Below are 20,058 nucleotides of genomic sequence, written 5' to 3'. Positions count from 1 at the left end.
AAAAAAAAAAAAAAAAATTAAGAGAATACAGTGACCAAAAGAGGGACATAAGCAAAAGCGACAGTGGACGGAGCAACAGTGTGCTCAGACACTGACCAGCCAGCTAACTAGCCAGGGCACTGAATTCAGTCAGTCACGCTTGAGACAAACACCGAATGTCTTCTGTAGCTGATCTCGGTAAATTATGAAATTTGCCAACGTTGTTAACTTTCTATATACTCTTCTCATCTGATTTTGTGCATTGTTTTGTTCAGTAAGGGGATTTTTGGCCAGCTATTCTGTTAGATCGCTGCTCTCTGTTAAGTAAACCGCTGGAGATTCTCTATAAACGTAATATTATATGCTATGGCAAAAATCCAAATATGACCTTCTGCTACACCAATGTTAATCACGATTCCTCTGTTATAGTTTATAGTATGTAACAAGTTAAGCCACATTAAAAAGTTCATACAAAATAATGTAATGATGTCACCTGTCGTCTTGAGCTTAGATGTTGTCTCTGACAGACTTGTTGAGCAATGTTCTTTAATCAAATGAAAAAAATAAAATTGGGCCCATATCTCTCACACGTGGAGCCATATTTCACCATCACTTATGTCATAATGTCCACCTAACACCTGGCTTGCAGATCATTTAGCTGTGTGGTTTTTAATGATGAATGATTGCTTCAAGTTGATTAACGAAGGCTGTTAAAACTGTTGTGTGATTAACAGCCATCTATGGCCCAAATGTTTGAAATGTGACATAAACATGGAAGAGTTGATGTTTATGGCCAATCGTGAGAGGACTTGTTCTCTGTGGGACTTGTCAGTGTTTTTGAAATGAGCTTTAGGGGATATTGTGCTTGATGACATGTCTCATTCCTAGAAAGTGTTCCAAATGATGTCACTGACATTTTCTGTTTGCTTAGTGAGCTATTGTGTGAATGATGGTGTGCATGCACATGCATGGATTTGAGTGTGTGTGTTTTGTTTTGCGCTTGTAATGTTTTCATTACTGTGAGATGATTGTTGGTTTTTATTGTTTGTCCTCTTATTCATGTAATTCAGTGTTCTTTCATGCTGGTCACAAACACGTGTCTTTGTTCCCTGACTTCAATAAAACTGACTGTCGAATGCCCAACACATACTTTGCGCAAGTATGCAAATGAAGACATGAAGACTTGGCTAACGCATTGCAAGTTCACAGTCCCATTTGTACATTACTGTGGTGGCAATAAACCTCAGTACTCAAGGGGGCGATAGAGTTAACTTCAACTGTCTATGCCATCAAACCGGTTGTGTTGTTATTCATGTAGCTAAAAACACGTTAAAGCTGAAGTATGTCATTCCTGCGACACTTGCGTCCCTTGTCTGCAGTTGTTCAAACAATCAGATGATTCCACCCCCAGCTCATGCCATTGGTTGAGTAACATTGTTTGGGCAGGTCTAAGCGGGTCGCTCAAAACAATCAGGAATTTATATGTTTATTTATATATGTATTTATCTATAGTTCCAAAGAGACAAAGTATTTACAGTTTTCGAGAAAATTAACCTATGAATGGCTTACTTATAGTTGTCTCTGTGGGATAGAAGAAAGTATTTTAACACTAAAAAAGTTCCATACTTCAGCTTTAACAGTACTGTGCGAAAGTCTTAAGCACATTAGATGTTTCACAAAAACATTTGTCTTAAGATGGTTATTTTATATCTTCTGCTATTAGTGTGTCGATGGGAAATATACATTTATAAATAATAAATCCCAAACATTCCCTTTGCAGATAGAATTGAATAGAAGAAGAATAAAATGATGGTTTGGCCCCCACAGAGCCCGGTTCTCAACATCATTGAGTCAGCCTGGGATTACATGAAGAGACGGAAGCAAATGAGTCAGCCTAAATAGATAGTAGAACTGTGGCAAGTTCTCCAAGAAGCTTGGAACATCCTATCTGCTAACAACCGTGCGCAAGTGCACCATTGAGAATTAGAGCTGTTTTAAAGGCATAGTGTGGTCTCACCAAATATTCATTTAGTTTTTTAGTTTTTTAACTGCACTTTGTATGAAGTTAATTGATAAATAAAAAAGTATTCATGGCATTTTTTGAAAACATCCTCAACAGACAACATAACATAACATGTCTAAAACTTTGCACAGTATAAAGGTTAAAATATAAAAATAAATAATACTAATATACTAACTAACTTGCTAAGCATGATTCTCTTCAACAGGTTGCTTTGCCATGACAGTAGCAGACTTGAAAGAGACAACTGACAGTAGGAGACCAGTTTAGTGTAATGTCAACTTGAGAATGCATTTGCAGGAAAGCTTCCTTCTAATTGACAGCACGCACAAAAGATAATGTGTAACACTATTTATATTTGTAAAGATTTCATCAATTTCATCAATTATTTTAGAAAATTAGAAATTAGCCAGTGTAACGCAGGACTTAAACAGTCCAGTTACAGCAAAAGGGCCGGGCTTCGATGGTTTCTAGATTATCTTTCTTTACAAAAGAAGTCCACAGTTAGTTAAATGCTTTTGTAAATATGTGAACAGACTAACTCAGAAATTCTACAATCATCCTGTCCATCCTATAATATGCCTTTCACAGCTCTTTTTTGAAAGAAGCATTTGCTTGTCTTTTTTATTTGTTAATCTAGCCTAACTTTCATGTGGGAGGAATCTGCCTGCTACCCATCTACCCCGTCATGAAAGGTCAACATGCCCTTTAAAGAGGGTGAGCTCTGCCCTGCCTCTTCTCGGCTCTCTAATTTAGTATTCAGCCTTGGGCTTTGCCACATGAAATACACCAGCACCTCAGCTGGTTTGAGAAGACCATCTTTGATTTGAGCCCAATTAGATGAACTCACTTTCATACTGGGTGTCTGGGAGAAGAGATTAAACATGTTCTATATTTCATCTCGAGCAGTTGGTTTGCATTGATGCTCAACTGTAATTACAGTGTGCATGATGTTATTAAACCATCAGAACAAAAATAATTCAATATTTACAAAGCAAATAGTTGTATAGAATAAAATCTATTTTTTTTAAACAGATTTGCTTTATCATTAATAAATTATTAATAAAATAAATGCATATTCTTGCACACTAATAAATTATTTATAATAAATATATATAATTAAATTATAATAAGTAAAAAAAAACTATTAATATTATATCATTGATAATATTACAAAATATATAATATTAATAATACATTTAATTGTTTATATTGATACAATAAACATAAGCAATTGTTATAATTACATTCTAATAATGAATTAATAAGTAAAGAGCCTATATCATTTGTTACATATTTCGTAATATTACAAATATTATATTAATTATTACATGTATTTTAATAAAGATTAATACAAAATATTATTATTAATAATAATAAATTGAATTTATATAAATTACAATAAACAAACTATTTAGCGTATATAATTAAATTATATTCAGATGCAAATATTTGCAAATTACTTATGTAATATTATATAATTTATAATGTTACGAAATATATATTATAAATGATAAATGGAATTATTTATAATGATTACAATAAAATATTTTTTTAATTATAATAACAAATAAAGAAATAACCTATATTATTTAATATATAATCAATAATATTAAATATACATATTATATATAAATATAATACAATTAGTAATACAGTATGTACTATTAATAATACATTTGAATAATTTTAATTATAAGCAAGGTATATAATTAAATTATAAAAAAGTAAGTAAAGAACCTATATTATTTAATACTTATATTATTTAATATTATGAAGTGTTAATAATTGAATTAATTATAACAATTGCAATCATTTATATAATGAAATTATAATAATAAATAAGAACTGATATTATTTAATATATCATTAATAATATTGTGAAGTATATATTATTAAATAATAAATACAATTATTTCTCAAAAGTGTCTTTAATCATATTCCAGTTGTTACTGTTTCATGTTATGCCAAACAACACCCCTTTAAAATGTCACTAACATTGATGTTGAAAACAAACCGGATGGAAATCATGCCAATTTGACAGTACAAGCCTGATGAACAATATCACATTTTGTCAAGTTGTATGATTTGCTTGAAAGACATTCTGCTTTATGCAACGTCTTGTTCTTTGCTTTCAATGCCCTCAAGAATTAGATGTTTTGTCTAATTCATATTGAACTGTGTTTTTCAGATCATTACACACAGGTTCTTCACTGCAAGCATGAGTGTGTCAGAGACTTGGCCACCCGCCCCGGACGCCTGTCACCCATGGAAAACTACTTGCCCCTGCATTATGACTACTTGCAGTTTTCCTATTTCCAAGGTAAACCTACATACATGTCTTGTGCTAGAAAGTGTTCATGTCAAAACTGACTTGAATATTTCCAAAAGTTCTTGAACATTATAACATCATGATGGCGCTGCGGATGGCCGCCTCGGTGTGGAGCGCTCCTATTGTTTTGTTGTTTTTGTTTGTTTGTCCTGTGTTTAGTAATCTTTTTCCAGTCAGTTTTACCAGAGACGAACTGCTGAACATTCGACAGCTTATACCAGACAGTCTTTTCCTGGTTTTTGAATATTCAGACGTTTTGCTAGACATTTTAGTTGGAGGCGCGGCTTTGTTGTTCAGGATAGGCAGGCAAGGAAGACGAGCCGGTGCACTGATCGAACTCCGTCGGCACGGCTTTTGAACAACGCTGCCGAGCATTCATCTTGCGAATTTCCGCTCTCTTCCTAACAAAACGGATGAACTACATCTCCTCACCCACACAAACAAGGACTTTCAACCTCTGCTGCCTTGTGCTTCACAGAAATCTGGCTGAGTGAAGCCATTCCGGACAGTGCGTTACATCTGCCGGGCTTCCAGCTGTTCAGAGCAGATCGCATCGCGGAGTTAACAGAGAAAACGAGAGGCGGTGGAACATGTTTTTACATCAGTGAAAGTTGGTGTACAGATGTAACAACGTTAAAGAGGATGTGCTGTCCTAATTTGGAAGCACTCTTTATTAACTGTAAGCCTTTCTACCCGGTGTGGGAGTTTTCCTCGTTTATTCTGGTGAGTGTGTATATCGCATCAAACGCTACTGCAGATTTGAAAGGCCCAATCTCACACCCCACACCCACTCTGACCTTCACTTCACACAAACACCAACACCTCCTGCAACCCCCCTCCTCCCCCCTCCTGCTACTCAACCTGCACTTAAGATCTGTGAAGATGATGTGAGCCTCGTCTTTCGGAAACAAACGACGAGGAAAGCTTCAGGTCCAGATGGCGTTTCACCTGCGTGTCTTCGATCCTGTGCTAACCAGCTGGCCCCCATCTTCACACAGATCTTCAATAGATCACTGGAGCAGTGTGAAGTCCCATGCTGCTTCAAACGCTCAATCATTATTCCTGTCCCAAAGAAACCAAAAATCACAGGACTTAATGACTACAGACCTGTCACCCTGACGTCTGTGGTCATGAAATCATTTGAGAGACTGGTGTTGGCCCACTTGAAGAACATCACTGGACCCTTTCTAGATCCCCTTCAATTTGCTTATCAAGCTAACAGGTCTGTGGATGATGCAGTCAACATGGGATTGCATCATATCCTGCAACATCTGGACAGACCAGGGACATATGCAAGAATCCTTTTTGTGGACTTCAGTTCAGCTTTCAACACCATCATCCCAGCTATACTCCAGAATAAATTACACCAACTCTCTGTTCCCATGTCTATCTGTCAGTGGATTACCAGCTTTCTGACGGACAGGCAGCAGCTTGTGAGACAGGGGGAACTCACTTCCAGCACCTGTACAATCAGCACTGGTGCCCCCCAGGGATGTGTGCTCTCCCCACTACTCTTCTCCCTCTACACCAATGACTGCATCGCCAAGGACCCCTCTGTCAAGCTCCTGAAGTTTGCAGATGACACCACTGTCATCGGCCTCATCCGAGATGATGATGAGTCTGCATACAGAAGGGAGGTTGAACAGCTGGCTGTCTGGTGCAGTCAAAACAACCTTGAGCTGAAAACACTCAAAACGGTGGCGATGATTGTGGACTTTAGGAGGAACACCCCAACACTGACCCCCCCTCACCATTCTAAACAGCACTGTGGCAGCAGTGGAGTCATTCAGGTTCCCGGGCACTACCATCTCACAGGACCTGAAGTGGGAGACCCACATTGACTCCATTGTGAAAAAGGCCCAGCAGAGGTTGTACTTCCTTCACCAGTTGAGGAAATTCAACCTGCCACAGGTGCTGCTAATACAGTTCTACTCAGCAGTCATTGAGTCTGTCTTCTGCACTTCTATAACTGTCTGGTTTGGTTCAGCTATGAAATCAGACATCAGAAGACTACAAAGGACAATTCGGACTGCTGAGAGGATTATTGGTTGCCCCCTGCCCCCCTTTCAAGAACTATACACTTCCAGAGTGAGGAAAAAGGCTGGAAAAATCACTCTGGACCCCACTCACCCTGCCCACTACCTTTTTGAACTGTTGCCTTCTGGCCGACGCTTCAGAGCTCTGAGCACCAGAACTGTCAGGCACAGGAACAGTTTTTTCCCTCAGGCTATCCATCTCATGAACAGTTAAATTGCCCCATTGAGCAATAACTATGTGCAATACACAGTTTAGTCTTTTTTTATATTTATCCAACACATCCAACCTCTTCTGCCATTTCATTCCTCTGGGGAAAAAAAAAACATTTGCACTGCACATAACAGATTTGTATTTATACTGTACATAACAGATAACAGATTTGTATTAGATTGCACTACGTATGTGTATGTGTGTATGTATGTATGTGTGTGACTGTGTGTGTATGTACGTATGTGTTTAACTATTTTTTCTTTTTTATTATTATCTATGTCTTGCTGCTGTTTTTGTATTGTTTTTGTTTTGTTGTACACTGGAAGCTCCTGTCACCAAGACAAATTCCTTGTATGTGTAAGCATACTTGGCAATAAAGCTGATTCTGATTCTGATTCTGAACTTACCACCACAATTATTAGTTCCTCTGGGTCACTGCATCTGACTCAAAGAATTCTGATCTTGGTCTTGGACTTGACCTTCTTGGCTCGTGCTTTTGACTACAACACTACAACCTGTTTCCATCTGTCGAATTGTGCAATATGATCAAATATTTGGTATTAGAAAAAAATGTAAACAGGAATTGTAATTGGATGAAAGTACTTTGTTTAAACCTTAAAGTGACTTGAGTAATCATGAAATCATGAAATCACTTGCCCTGAAGGATTGGGAGAGGCTCAGAAATATTTAACTTTTGAACGAATGGTATCCATCTCTCTTTTTGGAAATGTCAATGCTGGACTTTACTTTCACCGAAAGTTATTAGAGTTTAAAATGTTTAATTAAATTTTTATTTATATTTGATTTGCAGTTTGTCCATTCAGTTTAATTTTGTTTTCAGTGATTTTTACTCTAGTTGTATTATAGTTTTTAGTTTTTATTTATTTTAGTTTTCCCAGCTACTGTATATTAATATTAACTCATCATCCACCTCACTCAACAGAAGTGCTCAGGAAAAGAGCTCTGAAATGAGCTGCAAGCATTTTAGTTTTACTGCACATAACTGCGTATTGTTAATCAAACAGAAAGTCATTCTAATATCCAGGTATGAGTGTATGTGCGTGTGTTGTCTCTTTTGGTCTCTGTTAAATATTTTTGAGCTGTGTATTTCCACTAGCTCGCTCCTGTGGTGTTTGTTCCACTGTGGTCACTGGCCTGGAATGTGTGTTTCCGAGCTCCAAAAGGAGATAAACGTGACTGTGTAAAAGATGATTCCAAAGAATCAGACAGCCCCATTGGATGAATAATCCTTTAAGCCATTAAACAGAGACCCAGAGGTTTCACTAATAATTAATAATGGTACTTTTTCTTTGTTCAGTGGGCAGGATTGAGGAGGCTTTGGCGTGTGCTCTGACATACCTGTTATTCCATGAAGGGGAGGAGTTCATGACTGAGAATGTGGAGTATTACAGGGAGGTACTGGGAAATGACAGCCAGCCTCGTAAGGTAAGACGCAGGACAACTGCTGGACTACTACAGATCTTTACAGTCCAGATCTATTACGAAATCATTCAAGTAGAGTTGGTCACCCAGTAAAGAGCTTGGCAGGAGGCCATGTATGCATGAACACATTGGAACAATCATTGTGTTTAGGGGCACATACTCCACCATTCAACCATTTTTGAACCATTCAAAAGTGTTTTTCTTTGGAAATCCTGGAAACTATTAGCTCTGTAAAGGCACACGAGTTTGTTGGGTCAGGAGCCAGTGGGCTTGGATATGTCAATCAATCCAAGATCCTTTGGTTCTTAGCTCATAACAACCGAGTTGATTTTTTTCGCCCCATTTCAGAGTGTTTCCATCTCTCTGGCTTGCTGCCATGTCTGATTGCCCGATTTCTAGTTCCTCAGGGACCTTGTTACAGTGCTGACATTATAGCCTTCCTTTCCTAGAACAGGCAGCCAGGTAGAAAATGTCATCAAAACACCACAGAGCTCCCTGAAATAATTTGTGAGCTGTCTGCATTACCGTCGCGAATGAGAACATGAAGCCGCAAATGCTACCGAACACTTCAGTTTAATAACACTCAAATTCATGTCTTTTCCTCTTTCAACTTTTCCTCCCAAGGGTACCACAGTTGCCATTATTGTGGTCTCAACCACACTTAGAAGCAGCAGACTTTGCTCTGCTTATATCAAACTGCTTTAAATTAGTGCAAGGGACAGCCAATAAAAAGTGGCAACCGAAGAATGCCAAGAAATCGCGCAGGTTGCAGAACAGTCTTGTTTTATTTCAGACCATGACTAGCGAATCAAACCATCCCTCAGGTCACTTTTTATTCGTTGTGCTACAGACAAGACATTTTTAGACAAACATTTAGGGTCAAAGCATACTCTACACAAACATGTGAATGCAAGACAGATTTTGTGCAACGCTGCATTCCGAAATTTGTCAGTGCACAATTCATAATGAAAAGCAAGTACCTGTTGCATTCTCAGTGTTGCTGAAGCATCCCAAGAGAAATTGCGGAATAGGTTGCGGAATAGCATTGCTTTATTTTAGACTACGTCTAGCTACTACACAAACCATCCCTCAGTTCACTTTTTATTTGTTGGGCCACAGACAAGATGTTTATTAGATAAACAAAACATGGCCAAAACATACTTTAAGAAAGTACGTGAACATAAAACTGATTTTGTGCATCGTTGCGTTCGACAATTTATAACGCAAAGCAAGTACGCGTTGCATTCTCAGTGATGCCACAAGGGGCACTATTGCATACATTAGCATAAAATGTCATCTTATACAGTCAGTTTTCATGACAGAGCAAGAGTTTGAAGGGAATCTTGCAAAGTGAGTTCAGTAAAGTTGATATACAGTATTTATACTGTAGCTTATCTACCTGAATAATAATAACCCATACAGTTTAGCAGTTCAGGTAACTTTATCGCCCCCTTAAGTACTGTAGTTTGGTACCTCCACATCAATGCAAGAGCGCACATAAGGACTGTGCACTAGCAATGCATTGGCCAAGCATTTGTTTCAGCACAGATTGGGTGGTAATATACTGTATGCCAGTAAATGAATGTACGGTTGATTTTGTGCATCATGCATTGTGAAATTTGTTGTTCCACAATTATATATGCAAAGCAAGTAAACACTGCATTCTCAGTGTTGCCACAAGGGGCACTACATTAGCATAAAATGACATCTTTTAGGGTAAATTTTCAGTTTCAGGTCAAAACTGTCATGATGGAGCAAGAGTTTGAAGGAAGTCATGCAAAGCGAGTTCGTTAAAGTTGATATATATATATATATATATATATATATATATATATATACTGTAGCTTATCTGTTTGAATAATAAGTAGTTCAGACATTTGAAGGTAACTCTATCGCTCCCTTAAGTACAGCTGTTTATTACTGCCTCAGCAAGGCAAGAGTGCAAAAGTATGTTCAGTTGGACATCGCACTTGCAATGCGTTGCCCAAGCATTCTCATCTGCGTTCACGGACTTGCATGAAGTAGGTTTCTGGCCTTAGGGCCCACAATCTCTCTGACTGGCTGAGACTCACTCTGGACTCTTGTGTCTACAGGAAGCTGAACAGTACTTGAGACGGCATAGGCAGGAATTAGACCTGCTCCTTGTAGGCAGCAAAAACCTTGGAGTGCCCTACATTGAGGGGGTAAGTTAACCGAATGAGCCAACTGTTCAGAATTGGGGCTTTAAAGGGAAAGTCCACCCTGAAAAAAATGAAAATCCTGTCATCATTTACTCATTCTTATGTTCCAAACCTGTACCACTTTCTTTCTTGTATGGACCAGTATTTCATCATATAGGACCAATATATCATCATAAAATCATTCAAAAAATGTTGTGAAATAGTCCAGATGTAGTATACATAGGGAATTGGCCATAGCAATGATCAAGGAAACATGTTTCAGTCTGCACTCAAACCAGAAGACAGAGGGGAACAGGTGCTCCTATAAAATCAAAAATTAAAAAAACAACTTACATCGCCCCCTTGTGGTGGGATCTTCAAACAAGCCTAAAATATTCAACATTATAAATGTACTATCTACTCCTGCTTCCCCTAACCCTGCAGCATTTCTTTTTTAGTTACATTTTTCTTTTTCTTTAAAAGCTGCCATAATAAGAGCTTCCTTCATGTTTGATTCTGAAGAGGTCAGTCTGTGACATTTAGATCTCCTATTGGCCAAACGTCTTTTTGTATGCATGTGAAAGAAAGTGAATGGAATGCAGCCCCTTATCAGTCAGCTCAGTGTTGGTAACCAGTTAACATAATGGCATAACTTTTTATAATTAGAGACATTTACATTTGTATTTAATGTTTGTGTTTGTCTTTCTCTTCAGAATTATTGGAGCAGTTCAGGCGGTAGAGAAGATGCTAACAGGTGTGCAGTGTCTCTTGTTCAATAGTTACAGTTTTGATCTGGTTCGTGAGTTCTCTGTGTTGGTTCAGCACTCATGTCATGAATTTTTGTCTTTAGCATTCCTTCTGGAACAGATGGCTGGATGGACTATGTGCCGATTTCTGAAAAGAAAAACATCACTTTGGCCGTGGTACAAGAGCTTCGGGAAGGTAATGTCCTGTTTAACTTTTTAAACATACTGGACCTCCAATGTACAAATAAGGCTGTCCAAGATGATACAGTAAATATTAAAAATCTTAAAAAAATAAAATAAAAAATAGACTAAAAAAAGTTCATATAGTGTAACCATAAAGTAAAAGGGATAAAAACTCTATCCTTGCACATCTACTTTGAGTGTACACAACTTAAATGTAATAATAATAATGAAGTCTGACCTGAACAAAATGTGCCTTATCATAAAACTTTCAAAATATCTCATATTTGTATATCTGGTATTAAAAACGTAATGACTGCATGGGTCCTTTCTATTTTGTTTTTTGTTTTGTTTTTTGTCACATGGCAACAAAATGACACATGTTTGTTACATCACACTGACTTCGATTTGGTGGACAAAAGTTTATAAAATATTCATAAAGGATTTAAACAAAATAGCCAAACAATGTCGAACGCCACACCCATAAATAATTTTTTTTGGTAAAGTAAATGTACTTGGCAAGTAAAAGTATTCAAGTGTGTGTGTTTGTGTGTAGGAGGTCCATTGCTGTATGAGAGTGTAAAACTTGTGCAGAACTCTGCAGCTCTTAATGGAACTCAAAGAGTGCTTTTCGATGATGTCATCACCAAGGACGAGTGCTCTGAGCTCAAACATCTGGCACATGTGAGTGTACATCCACTGTTTGTTTCCCATCTAACAGATTTATGTTCCTAAATCATTTTCTAAATGTTACATTGTGGTTGCGACAACATGAAAATGTCCAGTTTTCTTAATTTGAGTATAACTTTAGCATAGGTAATGTTAGCATGACATTCCTGAAAACATAATGCAGTAAAAACAAGGATGTACACGCAATCAGTAGTGGAAAGAGTACTGATTTTTTTTACTTAAGTAAAAGTACTGCTATTGATGAAACAATTCACTTGAGTACAAGTAGAAGTACTAAGAAATATTATGACTCAAGAAAGAGTAAATAAGAAGTTTACTGAAAAACTACTCAAGTAATTACAAGTTACTTTATGAAAATTATTATATTATTAAAATTATATATAGTATATACGCTTCCATTTTTAGTACACAAAGACATTTTTGTTCTTGAAAGAAACTTATGCTTCTTTTCACCAAGGATGCATTAAATTGATCAAAAATACTGTCAAAATCATTAATTGCAAATTATTATTACGATTTGAAATAATTGTTTTAAGTGGTATTTATTCCATTTTGTATTTTCCCATAATGGCAAACATACTGTGTCACCTATTCCTTACAAAAGCATTCTAAAGTGCTAATTTGGTACTCAAGAACATTTTCTTATTATTAGAAAAATTGTAAATCACAATACAGTGTTTTTTTTTTCATTTGCTGAGGTATTGAGTTCTTACAAGTTGCTTTACACTTGCAAGTCAAATTTTGGTTTTAAAAATATGCAAAAAGAAACACATTTCTCCTGAAATTCTATTTTCTCCTAAAGTCTATTGTTTTAGAGAGATGAAGACTATTCCATGCATTACTGTTTTAAAAAAAGAATCTCTAACCAGGATAGAGAGGGAAGTGGACAGCCGAGATGCACGACAAAAAGACAAGTAAATCACAGTCTCTAGTTTGAGAAATAGACTCCTCACAGGTCTTAAACTAGCAGCTTCTAAATGCCAAAGACCTGCATTGCTGCAAGAGGATTCTTGGACAAACAGTCCATTTTAAGAAATCATTTATTTAAATAGAAATAGCCATTTGTGACATTCTAAATGTCTCTAAATCGTCTCTAAACTTCATAATGTGCATTGGGACTGAAACACATTCCTATTTCAGGTTTATTCTCATTCACGTATGTACAAGTATTTTGGCTATTAAGTTAACATACAGTACAAAACTAATATAATGCAATATCGTAGAGGAGGAAATTTATCCTCTGATATTGCAGCAATTATCCAGATATAGAATGAAATTATTAAGCAAACTGTTATCAACTCCTACATGCCAACTGAATAAAATAAGGCAAAAATAAACATTTCACACAGTGTTTAGTGAGAGATATGATTGATTCAAACACTAAAAGTGGTTGTTCTGTATATGAATTATTGTATTACAGTTGTAATAATAAAGTCTTAACTAACATTGTGGTTATTTAACATATTGAGATATTATTATTAAGTAAATTGTAGCATTTGTTTACATTGTTTTGTAACACCATAACTTGTGGGTGAGGCTTTTCAGACAGATAAACAGCAGCACAGGGCAGAGAAGTTCAGTACAGCACTGTGAGTGAGAGTGTTACACGCTACGACAGTTTAATTTGAACAAGATGGGCAAACTGTTACAGAATTTAACGTGAGAGTACAATACCGAACTGATGCGGATTGATAGAAGCAGAGAGCCCATCTGTGCACACGATGGTGCGAGGAAAAAAATAATGTTCAGTGAAAAGTCAAAAGAAGATTGCAATGTACGTATGTAATTGTAACTATATCAGATATTATTAATAAAACACGGGAACTCATTGCATGTGCATTTTCTGCCCCCATATTTTGAATTTCGGGGATTATTTTTGTCCCCGTTAATTTCAGACACTATTGGCATTGTACCTTTTTAAAATGAATATAAAAAGTTTGTTTTTGCCATATAGTAGCAAGTAAACAAGATATCCCCACATAAATGTCAAACTACATTGTGTTAATGTTTGACACAGTTAAACATTGCCTACCTTAAAAACAAGTGAAGTTTGATCAGTGGTTAAACGTGGTCTGATGGTTCCCTCATACCTGAATGAACGGCTCCTTTCCAGAGTAAAATTAAATATGCAGAAAATCACAATATTACAGTTCTTGTGCAGTGACAGGGCAGAAAGTCTTGGAGAAGCTAGAGAAAAAGTTACTCAAGTACTATAACGAGAGTAGTTGTAATTCGTTACTTTCCACCTCTGCACGCAATGTTGTACTAAGAATGTTTTTTTCTAACTGTGTGAACTTTTATAAAATATTAATGTCATACTCATGTTCCACTAGTGTTTTTTAAGAATGTTTGCCCCTATCCCTTACATAATTTTAGCGAAAGTTGTGGTAACATTCCAGTTAGGTGGGTTGTGTGTGTTACGCCATTGTCAGAGTGCAAATCTAGCATGTACCTTAGCATGTACTATTACTGTACCTCTGTATTGTAGTATTTAATGTAATATTTACAATTAAATACTGTAATTGACAGGGTTATGGTATATTAATTGTTTCTTTATTGGCAGAGTGTCGCTGCAGCTGGTGACGGCTACAAGGGAAAAATGTCCCCTCACACACCCAATGAGAAATTTGAAGGGGCAACAGTATTGAAAACACTGAAGGTAAATTAACTTCTTTAGTTTTAACATTGGCTCATACTTATATTTTATACAGTTAAGATCTGTTCCAAAACCAAGTGAGCTGCCTTACTCCCAATAAGCAGCTGCCTTCTAAGGCCATGTCCACACTTATTCATTGTTGGTTGAAAACTCCATTTTCCGTTCCCTATCGTCATTGCTTACCAAAGTACAGTATGTGGTAATAGCGAGCATTTTCGAAACGCTTTGTTTTCAGTGAAGGAGTGCACTATTTTAGTGTAAACATGGCTTAATGCATTGTCAGTTGACAATTTTGTTTTCGGTTTTCTAACTTCATTTTTCATAGTATGAAGTACTAGAGTGTGTTTTTGAAAGGCTTCTGTTTTCGGTGGAGGAAAATGCTGTTCCAGTGTGGATGAGAAGTGTAAACATAGCAACATCGATGTGTTTTCAACCAAAACTGTATTAGTCTGAACATTGCTAAGCATGGTTGGGTCTAAGGGGGTGTCCCCCTAGTTTTTTCTTGTGGGGCACTGAAACTTTTGATGGTTCCTGGACCAACGTCAAAACACAATCAAAGGGGACCAAGCCAAGCAAAATTATGATACTAGAGGTGCGTCCCAAACCGTACACTTCTGCACTATTCTATGGTATTTTGTAGTGTGAGTAGTGCGAGCAGTATGTTAACACTGAAAATGCAACAAAAAGAAGTGTAGGAGTGTGGAGTGTTGGACACTTCATGCACTCAGCGCACGTAGCTTGCCGTATTTAGTGGAAGGGGCGGATTTACCTGGCTGCGTTGCTGATCTGAAAAAACAATTGTAAATAATGGAGAATATGGTTACTAGGGAAACTTCATTGAAGAGTGCACCTTACAAATATAAGTTGAAAGTTTTACCATCATGCCACGCTGTGTGAATATGTTTATTGTTTGAGATGTAAGTGTTGAACTGAGGTTGGCTAATGCGCTAAAGCTAGCAGCAACTTGTTGCATGCGTTCAAAACATCACTTCCATCAGATGTTAAATAGTGAATGCTTCCGTGTAGTAAAAAAACGTTAAGTGTTCCATTTGGGACAATACTACACTTTAAACATTCATACACTACATGGCTTAGTGTATAGTGCGTAATTTGGGACATAGCTTAGGATATATAAAAAGCGTTCCTCACACGAAGCGTGCAGAAAAATTCAACTCTGCTGATTCCAATAGAGTCTGACATTAGCATGTTGCTAAGCTAACAAAGGGATCTCACCTTTTGGACCAGCTTTCCTTCTGTCATGCTGTTTACGTAGGCAGCTCACCATGTTACTGAACAGAGTTTAAATCATCTTACAAATGTTGTTTTATTAATCCCCTCTTTTGATTTGACAAAAAAGCCACAATTATTTTATTTTCACTATTTACCCTTTGCAGTATGGATATGAGGGACGTGTACCTTTAAGAAGTGCCCGCCTCTTTTATGATGTAAGCGAGAAGGCCAGGCGGATAATTGAGTCATACTTCATGTTGAATTCCACTCTGCATTTCTCATACACACACCTTGTGTGTAGGACAGCCATATCTGGTATGGCACCTCAGCTCTCTCAGTTTCTACCACATTTTGAGCACTTTGGATAGAGTATCCCACACATTCCACTATCGTCAAGTATACTGGTACTCGAACACGAAAGTTTGACATGTGACAAGATTTATTGTGACATTGTTAAAGTATTACTAAAGCTGATAAATAAGGTCTACAACCTTATTACAAACTGTTACGGATTAGGAGTTGTGAACTAATTATTAGCAATACTTTCAACCCTAACCTAACCCAAAACTTAAAATGTTATATACAGTATGCAACATTTAATGTTAAAAATGTATCAGTAGATGTAGAAATTAGTATCAATCAAGATAAAAAAAAATTAAAAAAAAAAACCTGGAAATATCAAGAGAAGAAAAGTCTTGGAAATTAAGAAATTCTTGAAAGTATTGGCAATTTTTTATTGCGAATTTACATTTTTCTTTTTATACTCTGAAATATTTCATTGTGAAGAGTAAAACGTGCTCGCAGGCAACATTGATGCCCAGTTTTCTTTATAAGTGAATCAGTTCGCAAATTGGTCTCACTGATTCATTAGTGAATCCATCTTAATTTGAATGATTTTTAATTATCCTTATCCAGTAATCACTAACGACTGAAAAATCATTGAAACATCATGGAAATTAATTGGTCAGAAGTGTGGGAACCCTGATGTTAACTATTGCGTTAACTAATGTTAATGTAAACAACCTTATTGTAAAGTGTTACCATAAAACACTTAAATATTGGCTGTGAAAGGAGTATCGGTGATAAGCATATTTGATTTTATGATATTTTCTTCTGATTAAAGGTCAACAGGACCACAGAAATGACCTCAGTCACCCAATACATGCTGATAACTGTCTACTGGATCCAGAAGCGAATGAATGCTGGAAAGAGTCGCCCGCATATACCTACCGAGACTACAGGTGAGACCTTTTGTATGATGATAAGAAGCATTAGCTCTAACTTGAGTGTATTTAAAGGAATAGTTCACCCCAAAATGAAAATTATCTCATCATTTACTCAGCCTTATGCCATTCCAAATGTGTATGACTTTCTTTCATTTGCTGAACTCAAATGAAGATTTTTAGAAGAATGTCTCAGCTCTGTAGGTCCTCACAATGCAAGTGAATGGGTGCCAGAATTTTGAAGCTCCAAAAATGACATAAGTCAGCATAAAAGTAATTCGTAAGACTCCAGTGGTTAAATCAATGTCTTAAGAAGCGATATGATAGATGTGGGTGAGAAAGAGATCACTTTCACATTCTTCTTCTCGTGTTTTTGGGGATTCACATTCTTCATGCATTTCGCCCACTACTGGGCAGGAGAAGAATTTCTTGCAAAAAAAGGACTTAAATATTGATATGTTTCTCACCCACACATATCATATCACTTCTAAAGATATGGATTAAAACACTGGAGTCGTATGGATTACTTTTATGCTGCCTTTATGCACTTTTTGGAGAGTCAAAATTTTGGCACCCATTCACTTGCATTGTATGGACCTACAGATCTGAAATGTTCTTCTAAAAATCATAAATTGTGTTCTGCAGAAGAAAGAAAGTCATACACATCTGGGATGGCATGAAGGTGAGTAAATGATGAGAGAATCTTAATTTTTTGGGTGAACTATCCCTTTAAATGTTTGCTAACAATAATTATTTTCCTTCTGTCTTTTTCTGGTCATTCAGCGCCTTACTGTATCTGAACGGGGATTTTAATGGTGGAGAATTCATTTTTACAGAAATGGATGGCAAGACTGTCACTGTAAGGAAGTTGCATTATTTAATATTTTGCACTCTAGTCATATCAGTTTCAAAGCAAAGTTTCCTGTTGCAGGCCTCAGTGAAGCCCAGGTGCGGCCGGATGGTTGGCTTCTCATCTGGCGGAGAGAATCCGCATGGTGTGCGTGCGGTCACTAGAGGGCAGCGATGCGCTGTTGCACTTTGGTTCACTTTAGACCCCCTCTACAGGGAACTGGTGAGAAAATGTCAACATATTCATTTCAGATCCATTTTGGCAGCAGTTTGTCCCAAAAATGACAAGTCTGTTATCATTTCAAATGCGTATGACTTGCTCTCTTCTGTGGAACCCAAAAGGAGATACCTTTCATTTTCACTGCATCTTTTTTCCATATAATGAAAGTGAATGGTGACTGAGCCTACCATTCTGCCAAACATCTCCCTCTATTTTGGAATGTTTTGTTCCTTCTGTTTTGTATTTCATTTGTCGGATCACAGAACCACTATGTAATTGGAATGTTATGCAATTTAAAACAGAATTTTCCATTGAACGAGCTCTGTGCCACATATACTCACCAATACAGAAGTGTGATACCCACCAATAAGTGTTGTCAAACCGCCAAACCACTTCCTGTTCTCACAACAAAGCAAAATTATGCCCAGTGTATTTACATTTACACATCCATCACACACTTTTATAAGGCCTTTCACTCCATTTTTGTACGTTTAAATGATGAAGATCCTGCACACTATAAATAAAGCCTAGGCGAAAGGTGAAGTGTATAATTTTGTCAATGTTGAAATACTTTCTCCTACCCCAGTTTAATATGCAAAAACAACAAGTAAGCCATTATTAAGGTGATTTCCACACAAAAGTGTGTATCTTTGGCGCTATCAAAACATTGCTCTGTTTGAGCATCCTGACCAAACCGACATGAGTTTGGGGTGGGACTATGATTTTCGACCAATTACAGGCTGGGACAGTGTTGGGAAAGTTTGTTGAAAAAGTTATAATTTTTGCAATTCCGTTTGGTGAGGCTAGTGGATCGGAAATGCCCAGTGTTGTGGAGTTACTAACTACAAGTAGTGACACTACTAACTTGACTACATTTTTGACAGTAGCTCAGCTATTTTCACAACAGTGTCACTTTTCAAGTAACAAGCTGCATTTTCAACATGTAGCATCACAAAATGCTACATACTGTATGTCACATTGTATTGCAGTAATGGAGCCAAGGGAGTAATCAAACGCACCTACCTAAACTGTCCTTTTTTTCTTATTTGTAGCACAGGGAATGCCAAATTATTTAAGTGAGAAATTTAAGGTAAATCTTGGTAAGATTCTAAAAAAAGTAAAAGTTGACTTAATGTTTGTAAGTGTTACATATGATCATTTATGATGTGTGTGTAGAAAATGTAAAAATTAATTCCAAATAATTTGTAGAGATTTTATAAAGAATCAAAAAAGAAATCTGGGATTTGGTCAAAAGAGAGTCTTCAAAGTTTCTTGTTCCCAGTATTGAGTATTTCCTCATATTTGCTTTTGACTAAGGTAGGAGACATCCTAAGCTTGGTATAATGTCAGGTTATGTGGCATTTGGATCATAATTAAAAGTGACAAAATAAAGTTGCATTTCCAAAAGTGTTCCACTTTGCCCATTTTCACCCTACTGTGTATAAAAAACTAAAACCAAAATCAATTTGAGGTCATTTTTTTTTTAGTTTTGGAGTTATGAAAAAGTATTTTAGTTTAGCTTCAGTTTTTCCAATAATTTCAAAAATGTTTCATTTACTTTTTGTTCCAGTTTTCATTAACGATAATAACACTGTGTGAGCATTAACAATTGTAATAGAGTGATTTATGAAGCTATTCATGGAGTAACTTTACTGTATGAAAGTGTGTGATTGTGTATTTATCCCCCGCCGTTGAACACGTATGTCCATATGCAACTTTTAGCATGTAAGAAATTACGTTCAATAAAAACAGACTGTTGACTGTGACTGCGTTCTAATGTAATTTTAGTAAAGGGAAAAACGCTTGGAGACAAAATCACTTAGGATTACAATCAGCATTTGTGATGATATGCAGCTGAGTGCTATGAAAACGTTCAGAACAGCATGACGTCTTGTCAGTTCTTCAGTAAAAGAAGAAGCTCATTGGTCACTTGACGAGAACACAAGACCCTGCCTCGGCAAAAGAAAATTTTTTTTCAAGCAAGCCTGATGTGCTTTTTTAGTTTTTGAAGCCATTAACTCAGCAGTAAGTCCCGACAGTCAAGTGATTAACAACCTTCCACTGACAGATGCTAATGCGCGCTC

The 20,058-nt window shown here is 36.7% G+C and overlaps 1 protein-coding gene across 1 annotated transcript in view; it reads left to right on the top strand.

Moving 5' to 3' along the window:
• LOC127439179 (prolyl 3-hydroxylase 2-like) overlaps window positions 1-20,058 on the top strand; it is a 70,834-nt gene that overhangs the window by 48,949 nt on the left and 1,827 nt on the right. Inside the window, exons 4-14 of the mRNA XM_051695310.1 lie at window positions 4,191-4,322; window positions 7,897-8,024; window positions 10,115-10,204; window positions 10,894-10,934; window positions 11,031-11,122; window positions 11,663-11,790; window positions 14,360-14,455; window positions 15,847-15,997; window positions 16,806-16,923; window positions 17,689-17,764; window positions 17,837-17,977. Coding sequence (XP_051551270.1) covers window positions 4,191-4,322; window positions 7,897-8,024; window positions 10,115-10,204; window positions 10,894-10,934; window positions 11,031-11,122; window positions 11,663-11,790; window positions 14,360-14,455; window positions 15,847-15,997; window positions 16,806-16,923; window positions 17,689-17,764; window positions 17,837-17,977 — 1,193 coding nt within the window. The remainder of the gene's footprint in view (window positions 1-4,190; window positions 4,323-7,896; window positions 8,025-10,114; window positions 10,205-10,893; window positions 10,935-11,030; window positions 11,123-11,662; window positions 11,791-14,359; window positions 14,456-15,846; window positions 15,998-16,805; window positions 16,924-17,688; window positions 17,765-17,836; window positions 17,978-20,058) is intronic.

Source organism: Myxocyprinus asiaticus, chromosome 50 (genome assembly GCF_019703515.2).
Source record: "Myxocyprinus asiaticus isolate MX2 ecotype Aquarium Trade chromosome 50, UBuf_Myxa_2, whole genome shotgun sequence".
Lineage (NCBI taxonomy): Eukaryota > Metazoa > Chordata > Actinopteri > Cypriniformes > Catostomidae > Myxocyprinus > Myxocyprinus asiaticus.
The sequence above is the reverse complement of the archived record's forward strand: the minus strand, read 5'-3'. Positions and strand labels throughout refer to the sequence as shown.